Raw genomic sequence first — 12,265 nt, forward strand, 5'->3', positions numbered from 1 at the left:
GGATCGCACGCAGGCTGCCTAGACCCGTTCTCTCCTCCCGAGCTAGTAGACTTGTGAGTCCAGGCTTACAGCTTGTCCTGTCCTGGTGAGGTCCTCTTTGGACTCCTGCTGTCTCTCCGTGCCTCTGATTAGGGCCTGCTGGGTTCCCCATACACGACCCCCCACTGTTTCAGGTCTTAACGGAGAGGGGATTGAGGGCCTGGGTCTGTGCAGAATAGGGTTCACATAGCAGGTGTGAGACTGCCTGCGAGGCTGGCCTTGGCCGGCATCTGGGAGCCGGACTGGCCCATGGTGTCCTGCAATCCGCTAAGTGATAAAGAGAGCTCAGGATGCCCAGACTGTTGGCATAAGCCGTAGTTTGTGCCAAGCACCTGCTTTCCTTCTGGGAGTCTGGAGTTTGGTGTATGCTAGAGAGTCTGGAGTTTGGTGTATGCCCCCCCAACCCCGGGCCCCAAGACTCAGGCATGTCTCCTAGATAGACAACACATCACATGTGTTACCACAATGGGGTTGGTGGAGGAATTAGGCGTGTCCCGTGTGACCAACCCAGTGGGAGAGACTCTTGGAGGCTTGCCCTGGTCTCCGCCCCAGGCTCCTTCCCCTTTGCTGATTTTGCTTTGTGTCCTTTGCTGTAGTAAATCTTAGCTGTGAGTCTTACTATCTGCAGGGCCCTGTGGGGGTCCTGGAGAATCACTGAGCCTGGGGGTGGTCTTGGGGACCCCTGACATAGGGTTCTTTACCCCCCAGCACGACTTGGGCTCTTTTTTTTTTTTTCTTAAGGTTTTAGTTATTTCTTTGTCAGAGAACGAGCGAGCACAAACAGGGAGAGCAGCAGGCAGAGGGAGGGAGCCCATGCAGGACTCAATTCCAGGACCCTGGGATCATGACCTGAGTTGAAGGCAGATGCTGAACCAACTGAGCCACCCAGGCACCCCTTGACTTGGGCTCTCAACGCACAGTGGGCTCTGCCCATCAGGAAGTACTGTCCCAGTCCTGCCCCCCCATCAGCCCAGAGGCTCCCGAGCTCCGTATTTTCACCCAGCAACCCACCACCTTTCTAGGAATTCATTGCTTTACCATTAATCTGTTTTTCATGGGGACTTTCCCCTGCAGCTTATCCTGAAAAGCTCCTGGTGGGTTTCTAACTGAAAATATTTCACCTCTGCCACAACGGGTGCTTTTTGCTTCGGCGCCCTTTTTCTTCTCTCCCTGTTCTTGAGTTATTATTGACTGGCTTCGATCTCATCATATTCTCCAACTGCCGGCTTGCTAATCGTGGCTGGCACCCACCGTTGGCATGCTGAAACTCATTTAACTGCTCCCTTGGGGTGGCCCAGGCCGGTGTGCCTGCCATCCCCTCTAACGCCCGATGAACTTTTTCCGCACAAGTCTTTGACCACAGTTCTGCCTATTAGGAGAGACCATGCAGAGTAGCCCTGCTGGGTCAAAGGGTGTGAACTTTTAACAAGTTCTTGAAATGTCTTGTGAGATTCTGCCAAGCCCCTTGGGCCAGTAGAGATGGAGGAAATAGTCTCTGGCCCTGCCCCCCAGAGGGGCTGTTTGGGTCTTGTGCCTGTGCAGGGGAGGGGGTGTTCTCCAGGGACACTATGGGGGGGGGTGATGGGCAGGGTGCCCTTGCTGCTCTGGGGAGAGGCTGGAAAGTTCTTTTGCCCTTTGGAGTGGGGTGTGGGGCATGGGACCAGGGGCTGTCCTACTTTGCTGTTGTGGACAAGCTCAGGGCTGCTGTCGAGCTCAGAGCACGATGTCCACCAGCAGCTCAGCGACCTCTCTCTCTCTCTCCCTCTCTCCTGTTGGTTTGAGGATGCTGTGGATGGCTTCGTTATTCAGGATTTCGATCATAAGCCCAAAGCTCCTGTCTTGGAGTGCAGCGTGACGGCTGACAGCAGAAGGTGACCTTTCCCTCGTCTGGCGCTGGACAGGTGGAGTGAGGGTGCAGGCCCGTGTGCAGCACGCCAGGGACGCTGCTCTGTCCTCTTGGCAGCTACGTTCCCCCTCTTCCACCTCTGTCGCCACAGTTCCCGTGTTCTGCTGTGAGGGTCCAGGGGATATGGCCACTCTTGGAAAAAGTACTGAAGAGACAGTGTGTGTGGTGGCTCAGACAAAGCCAGTCTGCGTTTCCCTCACAGAGGTGCTTTTCCGTGGTCACACCCGTGGCCCACTGAAGCTTCAGGGGGCCACGAGGACTGAGTCCTAGGTGGCATCTCACAGGGAAAACGGAGGACAGGACACGAGATGGCCTTTAAAATACAAGGGGCTGGGATGCCTGGGTGGCTCAGTCGGTTAAGCATCTGCTCAGGTCATGATCCCAGGGTCCTGGGATCGAGTACCGCATGGGGCTCCTTGCTCGGCGGGGAGCCTGCTTCTCCCTCTGCCTGCCACTTGCCCTGCTTTTGTTCGCTCATGCCCTCTCTCTTTCTCTGACAAATAAATATAATCATTTTTTAAAAATAAATAAAACACAAGGTGCTGTTTAAAAAAAGATTTTATTCATATGTTTGACAGAGACAGAGAGTGAGAGAAGGCAGGCAGAGGGAGAAGCAGGTTCCCTGCTGAGCAGGACGCCCGATACGGGACTTGATCCTAGGACTCTGGGATCATGACCTGAGCCAAAGGGAGATGCTTAACTGACTAAGCCACCCAGTGTCCCAAGGGGCTTTGCTTTAAAATAGATTTGCTTGTACCCCGGGCAGCAGCTACAAAGCCAGTAAAAACTCGCATGGGAATCCATCTTCCACAGGGCACACGGATTGTCACAGAAACATGCAACGGGAGAGAGGTACATGTATATTAGTATGGACAAAGGTACATTTATGTTATGTTGCTAAATGTCCAAGAAAACATTTTAGAATGAAGTGAGCTATCAAGAGTGTTTCTGTAAAAAGACAGCCCCGTGAGCAGAGAAGGAAAGGGGTGGTCCGTGGTAGGTGTCCCCTCAGAAGAAGACCGTCATCCACAGGAAGAAGACACAGTCCCTTTAATGCCCTGAAGATGGAGGAATGTATCTGGGTGGCTGAGGGACTGAGGAAGAGTGTGCAGTGCCTGGCGTGGGGTTCCATCTGGTTCCAGGAGGTCATGGAAGGGGCTCAGGGAACATCTTGAGAAAGATTCAGGCATTACTTGCAATCTTGGTCCGAAGTTACATTTTCTATGAAGAATTTTCTATGTATTTTTTTTTTCATAGAGCTCATAGCTGTAACTGTCTGGGTCATTTTCTTGGCAGAATTATCACAGCGTCCTACGACAAAGCGGTGAAGGCTTGGGACCTTGAGACAGGCAAGCTGCTGGTGAGTGTGGTCCGCCCAGCGCGGCAGCACAGGCCCTTGACTGGGCCTGGGAGGGACTCCTTGGGGGGTGGAGGCTGGGATGGGATGGGAAACCAGTCTTTCAGAAAAGGAGAATTTTCTCAGGGACACCAGGTGATGGGGGCGTGGAGCGCATTGGGGAAGGAAAGCTTCTTGGGGCAGGCAGAGGAGGGCTTTTGCTGGAAGGATGGGAAGGGTTTGGATACACAAGGAGGGGGAGTGGGGGAAAATGGGGCATGGCATTCCAGGCTAAGGTGACTGTGTAGGAGAAGTCTCTCTCCCCCATGGGGGTGTTGGGATTTGATGGGGCCAGAAGTAGAGCTGAGGCCATGGGACAAAGGCCACATGGTGAAAACACGAGTGTTCTGGGGAGCTTGGATGGGCCGCCATCCATCCATCCGAACCAGCCTGAAACTCCCTCCTTCTTTGTCTGGTGCTCCTGCAGCCCCGCCCTGCCAAAGGGGCTCCCCGGGGAGCTCGTCACCTTCCCTTTGCCCCTCTTTTCTTCTCCGTGCAAAGATCCACTTAGATTCACCGTAAACATCCCAGACATTATATTTAATATCTTGACATCTCTTCTCCTGTGTCCGCACACATTTCCAGATGAACAGGTGATTATGTTGTTAGCAAAGTGTCATCACTCTGTGCATACCTTCTGGATCTTGACTTTTTTTTTCCCCTCAAAAATAAATGGTGGGTAAGGACACACTGACGTCATCCTTTCTCATGGACGCATGGATTCCATGGCGTGGATAAGTCAGGCTGTGTTGCACTATTCCGTGGTATAGGACACTAAGGCTGTTTTTTTACATTTCTCTATCATAAGTGACACATTTCTCTATCATAAGTGACACTACGAAGGGGAAACTTGGTGTGTAATTTTTTATACACACGATGCAATACTTTTAAGGAAATAGAGCTGGATTTTACTGCTAATTTGGTGTAGAAACATGGCCTTTTAAAAATTATCCTCTGGACATGTGTGCCAGCTCCTCTCCACTGCACTGGAGGGGCACTCACTATCTTACTAGCCAGACAGCATGGTTTTTATTTTTTATTTATTTATTTATTTTTTTAAAGATTTTGTTTATTTATTTATTTGACAGACAGAGATCACAAGCAGGCAGAGAGGCAGGCAGAGAGAGAGAGGAGGAAGCAGGCTCCCTGCCGAGCAGAGAGCCCGATGTGGGGCTCGATCCCAGGACTCTGGGATCACGACCTGAGCCGAAGGCAGAGGCCTTAACCCACTGAGCCACCCAGGCGCCCCCACATGGTTTTTAAAACATTTTAGCCACTTGGGTTGGTGGAAAAATGAGACTAACGTTGATCACTCCCGACTTGGAGCGTTTATTCCAAATGTTTGTTTCTTCTCTTGTACATTTCCTGCTCTTGTCTCCAGCCAGTTTTGCTGTTTGAGATGCTTTTCTTTTGCTTCTTTAAACATCTTGTTAGTGCTTTGATTTATTCTTGGTGCACCAGCGATCCGTGCCACTTGCCAACTAACTGAATTAGTTCTCCATCCCTGTTTGACAAATTAGCCTGAAACTTAGCAGCTTGAAACAACAAATGCTTATTATCTCCCACTTTCTGACAGAAATCTAGGAGCAGCTTAACTGGGTGGTTCTAGTTCAGGTTTCTTATGAGGTCACAGTTCAGAGGTCACCAGGGGTTACAGTCATCTGAAGGCTCAACTGGGGCCGAAGGCTCCCTTTCCAAGATGGCGCCCTCACATGGTTTTGGTCAGGAGCCCTCAGTCGCTCTCCCCCGTAGGGCTGCTTGAGCATCCTTAGGACATGGCAGTTCACTCCCCCAGAGTGAGTGATCCAAGACAGAGCAAGGGGGAAGGCATGGTTTCCTTTATGACCTGGTCCCACACTGTCACTTCTGCCATATTCTATTTGTTGGACATGAGTCCAGCCCGGGCTCAGGGGGTGGGGAATTAGGCTCTACCTTTTGGAAGGAAGACTGTCAGAGAATTTGTGGGTGTATTTTATGACTGTCATGGTGGCAATACCATCTTTTATAACGTACAGAGAGGACCTCCTTTCCTAGAATGTTGAGTGGCTCATTGTCCCCTTCTTGAGGTTTGCTGCCAGCCTCTCCTGGGGAAATGTGAGAGGCCTGAGGGGCTGGGCTGTGGTGTCTTGTCAATGGTGCGAGGCACAGGGCAGACACTTGCCTACCCTACTGAGTAGGACAAAAGTTGGCCATTAGGAGAGCCTTGTGGCCAGTTCCACTAGATGCTGTACCTATCCTTGTCCATCTGTCCTGGACACAGAGTCATTAATTACATTGATTAATTTAATTAATTAAAATCAACCCAAATTTAAAATTCACTTCCTTATTTGCACCAGCCCATTGCAAGTACCCCATGGCCCCGTGTGGCCAGAGACTAGTTAATGTATTGGACAGTGCATCGATGGAACATTTTCTGTCATCCAAGAAAGTTCTACTAGACCGAGGGGCTAGAGAGAAAATCACCTTTTGATTGTTGCCCTATTCAGTGGAAGATCAATTATGAAACCTTCATAGCCTCCTGCAAGGTTTCTCCTGATGGCAAATATGTGGTCTCAGCCTTGGACGTGGACCGGGCCATCTGTATAATGGATGCAGAAAACGCCACCACCGTGTCATACATCAAAAGTGAGTTTGCGGGGTGCCTGGGTGGCTCAGTGGGTTAAAGCCTCTGCCTTCGGCTCAGGTCATGATCTCAGGGTCCTGGGATCGAGCCCCGCATCAGATTCTCTGCTCAGCAGGGAGCCTGCTTCCCCCCTCTCTCTCTGCCTGCCTCTCTGCCTGCTTGTGATATCTGTCTGTCAAATAAATAAGTAAAATCTTTAAAAAAAAAAAGTGAGTTTGCAGGGGCGCCCTGCTCTGTTCTGTCTGCTGCGGTACCAGCCACTTGTCTCCTGACCAACAGTGGCTTTCAGTGGCCCTTTTTGTTGAGGCTGTAATGAGCCACCTAATGAGAGATGGGACCCTCACTGACAAAACACCGGGGGCTAAGACCTGGCCCGAGTCTCATCGGTTCAGGCTAATGACAGGATTAGCCCCAAGCTTGTCAAAGATGAAACAGTGTTCTGGTCCAGTGCCATGTGGACAGTTAAAGCCCAGCCTTTCCTTGAATGGAGGCTCAGCCTTCATAACATTTTCACCTGTATTTTTCAATTATAAAGATAATACACATCAGATGCCAGTTTTCTGGTTGTGATACGGTATGGCAGTTATACAAGCTGTTTCTATTGGGGGAAACTGGGTGATGGGCACACAGGATCTCCCTTTCTTATTCCTGACAACCGCATGCATATTGACAGTTATCTCAAAGTAAAATAATAAAAAAAATGTAATCATTGTAACAAATGCAATAAGCATATAAAGTTAAGAAGTGAAAGGCAGCTCTCTGCGTCCTGTCTCCTTCACTGGGGTGTCTGATCTTAACAACACATTGCTGGGTGGCTTTCCTGACCTCGCAGGAGCGTTTGCACACCCCACGCCTACTTTCCATGTGTACCTTGTGTTTCTGTTGGCTGAGCGCGGACCTGGCACGTGGGCGCTGTCCCCTAGCTATACCTCTCTCCTTCCCGGGTCACTTCATCCTCTTCCTGTCCTCAGCCTCCAGCTTCTAGCTGCACACCTCGTTTCTCCATGCTATGTCCCACTTTCAGGCCTTCACACCTGCCGTTCCTTCTTCTGGAGGCCCTCTTCCCATTCTCGTTCCCCCGCTAACTTTTAAGGTCCCTCCTCAACCTTTCTGGGCTGGGCCAGCCTTAGCCCAGCACACGGTCGGCACCCGGGAAATGTTTGTGCGAGTGTAGTGTGCCTTGTGAAACAGGAATTGTGTTTCTGTGATATGGTTGCTGCCCCCGGGGAGGCCCGTGGAATGCTAGGTAATGACTTGCTTTCCCTGTGTCTCAGATCATCACAACCGGTCTCTCACAGCATGCTGCTTTGACCCCGACAGCCAGAAGGTGGCTTCTGTCTCACTGGACAAAAGCATCAAGATCTGGGATATTACATCCCAGGCCACGCTGCTTACCATCACCAAGTGAGGAGGGGCCCAATCCTGCAGCTGGGAGGTGGGCCCGAGTCCCCATTCATGCCCTCCTGGATTTGGCCTGCGCACCTTAGGCCTGCGATCGGGTGTCCACATGGGGCATCCCCAGCTTGGCCAAGGGTGCTCAGAGGAGGCTGGAGATGGAGAAAGGGAAGGAGGGAGGCAGGGGGGGTAGGCATCACTAGCTGTGGCTCGTGAGTGGGGACAGGACGCAGGTGCATTTGTTTCCATGTGAGCCAACTCTGGAAAACATGGTGCAGAGCTCCCCCACCTCCCTCCCAAATGTGAATTTCCAGCATCTTCTGTAAAAGGGGAAAATCTGATCATCCAGGGTGCATGAGAGTTCCCTGGCAGGTGGCCCCCACCAGGTGGGGGCCCCATCCTCTCCAGCAGACCCTGGATGGCAGGGTCCCAGAATGTGTACATGCCCCATCACCCTGCCAGCTGCACTCAGTGACGAGTGCTGCTGGCCTGGGACAGGCTGTCCCTTGTGGATCTGGCCAGGGGTTAAGAGTGTGCAGGTTTGTATCCTCTGTGACTTTGGACCTTAGATTCCTCACCTGCAAACTGAGCAGAGGTGAGGTCTGAGCAGGACGGCACATGCAGGTCCTCAGCATGGGCCCCACAGTGCGTGCTCAGCACATGCTCTGTTACTGAGAGGGACTCTCAGGGACATTCAGGTCGGGGGTGCCATGGGCCACTTCCCTGGGGCAGTGAGGCTTGTGAGGAGCGGAGGTGGCTGAGTTTCCTGCTGTGGGCATCACAGCCCACAGCCCTTCTGTTTTCCCCATGGGGGTGGAAAGAGAAATGAGCAAAATGTTTATTGGTATTTTTGATCAACCCAAATGTATAATTTTGGGAGGGGAGAATGTAGATTTTAGCAAGAAAAGATAAAGGAAGAGATTAAGAGCCCCCCATACAGAGCAGCCCACACTTGATTTCACGCTCTGCTGTCAACGTCCTTAAATTCTTAGTTTATGAACAAGGGGCCTTGCATGTTTTTATTTCCAAAGTATGTAAAGTACTTTTTGAAAATGTAAAATGTGCAACATAGTACAAAATTAAAAGGGAACAAAAAGACCTCTAGTGAAAAATCGCTCTTACCTGTCTCTCGGTCATTCACTTTCCCCTTCCCTCCTTCCTGCCTGTCTTTCGTTCTCTCTTGACAGCTTTATTGAGATATAATTCACAGTCAGAGAATGCACCCATTTCAAGTGTATAGTTCAGTGGTTTGGGGGAATATCACATTTTTAAAATTGTGGTAAAACTGTATATAACATAAAAATTTCATTTTAACCATTTTTTTTAAAAAAAAAGCTTTTTATTTATTTTAGAGAGATGTGGCAGGGAGGAGCAGAGGGAAAGGGGGAGAGAGGAGGGGGGAGGGGCAGAAGGAGCTGGGGGAGGTGGGGCGTGAGAGAATCTGAAGTAGGCTCCATGACCAACGCAAGCCCCAGGCAGGGCTTGATCATCACCTGAGCTGAAATTAAGAGTCTGGCACTTAACTGACTGGGCCACCCAGGCACCCCTCCCATTCATTCCTAAAGGGTATTTTTGCCAGATATAAAAATTGGCATTGACAGTTTTTTTTTTCTTTCCTTTTTTTCTTTCATCATTTGAAATATGGGGCGCCTGGGTGGCTCAGTGGGTTAAGCCGCTGCCTTCGGCTCAGGTCATGATCCCAGGTCCTGGGTTCAAGCCCCGTGTCGGGCTTTCTGCTCAGCAGGGAGCCTGCTTCCTCCTCTCTCTCTGCCTGCCTCTCTGCCTACTTGTGATTTCTCTCTGTCAAATAAATAAATAAAAAAAAAAAAGAAAAAAAAAAAAGAAATCTTTCCTGTCACTTTCTTCTCATCTTCACGATTTCTTTTCTTTTTTTCTTTTTCTTTCTTTAATTTATTTGATGGACAGAGATCACAAGCAGGCAGAGAGGCAGGCAGAGAGCGAGGGGGAAGCAGGCTCCCTGCTGAGCAGAGAGCCCGATGTGGAGCTTGATCCCAGGACCTCGGGATCATGAGCTGAGCTGAAGGCAGAGGCTTAATCCACTAAGCCACCCAGGCACCCCTTCACGGTTTCTGATGAAGAATCTCCTGCCGTTCAAATTATATTTCCCTTTTGACGCTTTCAAGAATTTTTTCTTTGTCTTAAGTTTTCAGAAGTTCAACTAAGTATTTATTTAATTTCATTTTTTAAAAGTAATTTCTACCCCCAGCAGTTGGGCTTGAACTCATGACCTAGAGATCAAGTATTGCATTTGAAGCTTAATTATGATGTGTCAGGGGATAGATTTCTTTGGGTTTGTCCTACTCATCTAGCTTGTTGAATCTGTGGGTTTATTTCTTTTGGAAAATTTGGTAAAATTTCAGATATAATCTCTTTGATTCCTTTTTCAGCGCTTACCCCCTTTTCCCTCTGGAACTCTGATGACACAAATTTTCAATCTTTTGTTATAGTCCCACAAGTCTCTCAAGCTGTTTCTTTTTCCCCCCTTCCAGTCTATTTTTTGGACTGTTTAATTTATATTGTCTGTTTCCATATTCACTGACTCTTTTTCTCTGTCCTTTTCATTTAATTTTTAATTTTTAATTTCCTATTTTTCAGTTCTAAAGTTTCCATGTGGCTCTTTGTCCCATCTTCAATTTCCTCACAGAGGCTTTCTATCTTTTCATTTGCTTCAAGCATGATTATAATTGTCCATAGAAGCATTTTTATGGTGGCCACTTAAAAATCCTTGTCAGATAATTCTAATGTCTGTGTCATCTCACTATTGAGCATCTGTTGATTATCTTCTCATTCGCAATGACATATTCCTGGCTCTTAGCATGATGAGTGATTTCCTGTTGTGTCGTGGATGTTGTGTGTATTAATTATATTAGAAAACTCTCAGTCCTAAAATCTTGTTCTAGCAGGCCATCTCAGTAGAGTCTGGCAAGGATGGCAGTCTAGGCTTCCTTCTTGGATCTTGCTGGCAGGGGTGGGGATGGGATGCAGGTTTTCCTGATATGTTTGGCTGGAATAAGGTGGGTTGTGGCTACAAGTTTTCTGTCTTGCTGAGCTATCTATCTGGCTAGAAAGAACAGGCTTTTCTTGAGGGCCTTTTTATGGTGTCCGTTGTTTCTTGGGTTATAGGCTTTCCTGGTATTCAGTACAGGATAGGTGAAGAAAATAAAACCCTAGGAACACACAGCATGCCTTCTTGGGTCCCAAGATGTCATGCTGGTCTGCATTCTTATCTCCATCTTTCCCAGTCTTCTCTTTGCTTTATAAATGCCCAGGACTGTTAGTTGTACTTAGCAGGAGGAATAGGGAAAAGTGCATTAATTCCATCCTGCCCAGACATAAGTGCAAGCACTTTCCCCAAACTGTTGTTAAGTACCATAATCTTTTATGAGAAATGGAATTTCTATTTTCCTGGAAAATAGAGATAGCCCTGGTTTAAATCCCAAACACTGTATTTGGACTCTGGCAAAAGCTTTTTATCCATCTCCAGTATATGCTGGGATGGCTCTTAGCCTAACAGCCACAGGGATTTGGAAAGTTTGACTTTCCTAACCTTGGGAAGTTGACATTTCTTCTCCTTTGCGCTTAGTCTGTGCACTACAAAGAACGAAAGCAGAGTTGAAAACTCTGGCCTGAGCTCTAGAAAAAACAGTTTTGTTCAAGCTTTCCTTCAAGTAAAATGACTGATTTTATGATCCAGGCCACTCGGAGATGCTCATCTATGTTCATAGGTTTTCTTGAAAACTGTTTATAATGGAAGATGAAATTCATGGGGGAAATACTTGGAGGAGCACAAAGAAAACAAAAACAGCAAAATTCTGACAGATTAAAAAAAAAAGACATAAAAATTGAGAATGGAGGGCGCTTGGGTGGCTCACTGGTTAAAGCCTCTGCCTTCAGTTCAGGTCATGATCCCAGGGTGCTGGGATCGAGCCCCACGTCGGGCTCTCTGCTCCACGGGGAGCCTCCTTCCTCCTCTCTCTCTGCCTGCCTCTCTGCCTACTTGTTATCTCGATCTGTCAAATAAATAAAGTCTTTTAAAAAAAATTGAGAATGGATAAGTAAAAACTTAACTAAATGCACAGCATTCAAAGATGCTTTAATGACTGAAGACAGATGAAGGGAGAGGGAGAGAAAAGACAAGGGCACTGGGAGAAGGTGGTGACAGAGGGGTGGGGGAAGGAGGGGCTTCCAGGTATTGGGGAGAAAGGAGGTGGAGCGTGAGCAGGAGAAACCCATTTTGAAAGTGTGACCCAGGACGAGACCCTAAGGCTGTTTTTCTGTTGACCACTGCTAATAGATTTTCTGATGCCCCTTTCCCTCAAGTCTCAGGTAGCTCTAAGTAGTGCAGTGGTTCTTAGCCAGGGGCAGTTTTGTCCCCCAGTGGACGATTTGCCAATATCTGGAGATATTTTTAGTTGTTGTAGCTGAGTGTAGGTGCTGCCGGCATCTGGTAGACGCTGCTCAACATTCTACAGTGTATGGGACAACCCCCTACCACAAAGAATTGTGGGTAGCACAAATGTCAGTGTTGCCATGATTGAGAAATCCTAGAATATTGCTTAGTCAGAGCAATTAAGATCTGGACCTTGATAATACATATACAATGGAATCTTACTCAGCCGTCAAAAAGAAAGAAATCTTGCCATTTGTGATGACATGGATGGAGCTAGAGTGTATTATGCTAAGTGAGATAAGTCAGTCTGAGAAAGACAAATACCTTATGATTTCACTCATATGTGGAATTTAGGAATCAAAACAGATGAGCAAAGGGGAAGAGGGGAAAAAGAGAGAGGAAAGAGGGATGCAAACCGTAAGAGACTGTTAACAAACTGAGGGTTGATAGAGGGAGGTGAGTTGGGGGGGTGGACCAAATGGGTGATGGGCATAA

General features: G+C 48.3%; 1 protein-coding gene across 1 annotated transcript in view; it reads left to right on the top strand.

Annotated features, from left to right (window-relative positions):
- WDR88 (WD repeat domain 88) overlaps positions 1-12,265 on the top strand; it is a 42,557-nt gene that overhangs the window by 16,296 nt on the left and 13,996 nt on the right. The window contains exons 3-6 of the mRNA XM_047712304.1: positions 1,822-1,910; positions 3,242-3,305; positions 5,828-5,966; positions 7,239-7,368. Coding sequence (XP_047568260.1) covers positions 1,822-1,910; positions 3,242-3,305; positions 5,828-5,966; positions 7,239-7,368 — 422 coding nt within the window. The remainder of the gene's footprint in view (positions 1-1,821; positions 1,911-3,241; positions 3,306-5,827; positions 5,967-7,238; positions 7,369-12,265) is intronic.

The sequence above is a fragment of the Lutra lutra genome, chromosome 17 (genome assembly GCF_902655055.1).
Source record: "Lutra lutra chromosome 17, mLutLut1.2, whole genome shotgun sequence".
NCBI classification, from domain to species: Eukaryota; Metazoa; Chordata; class Mammalia; order Carnivora; family Mustelidae; genus Lutra; species Lutra lutra.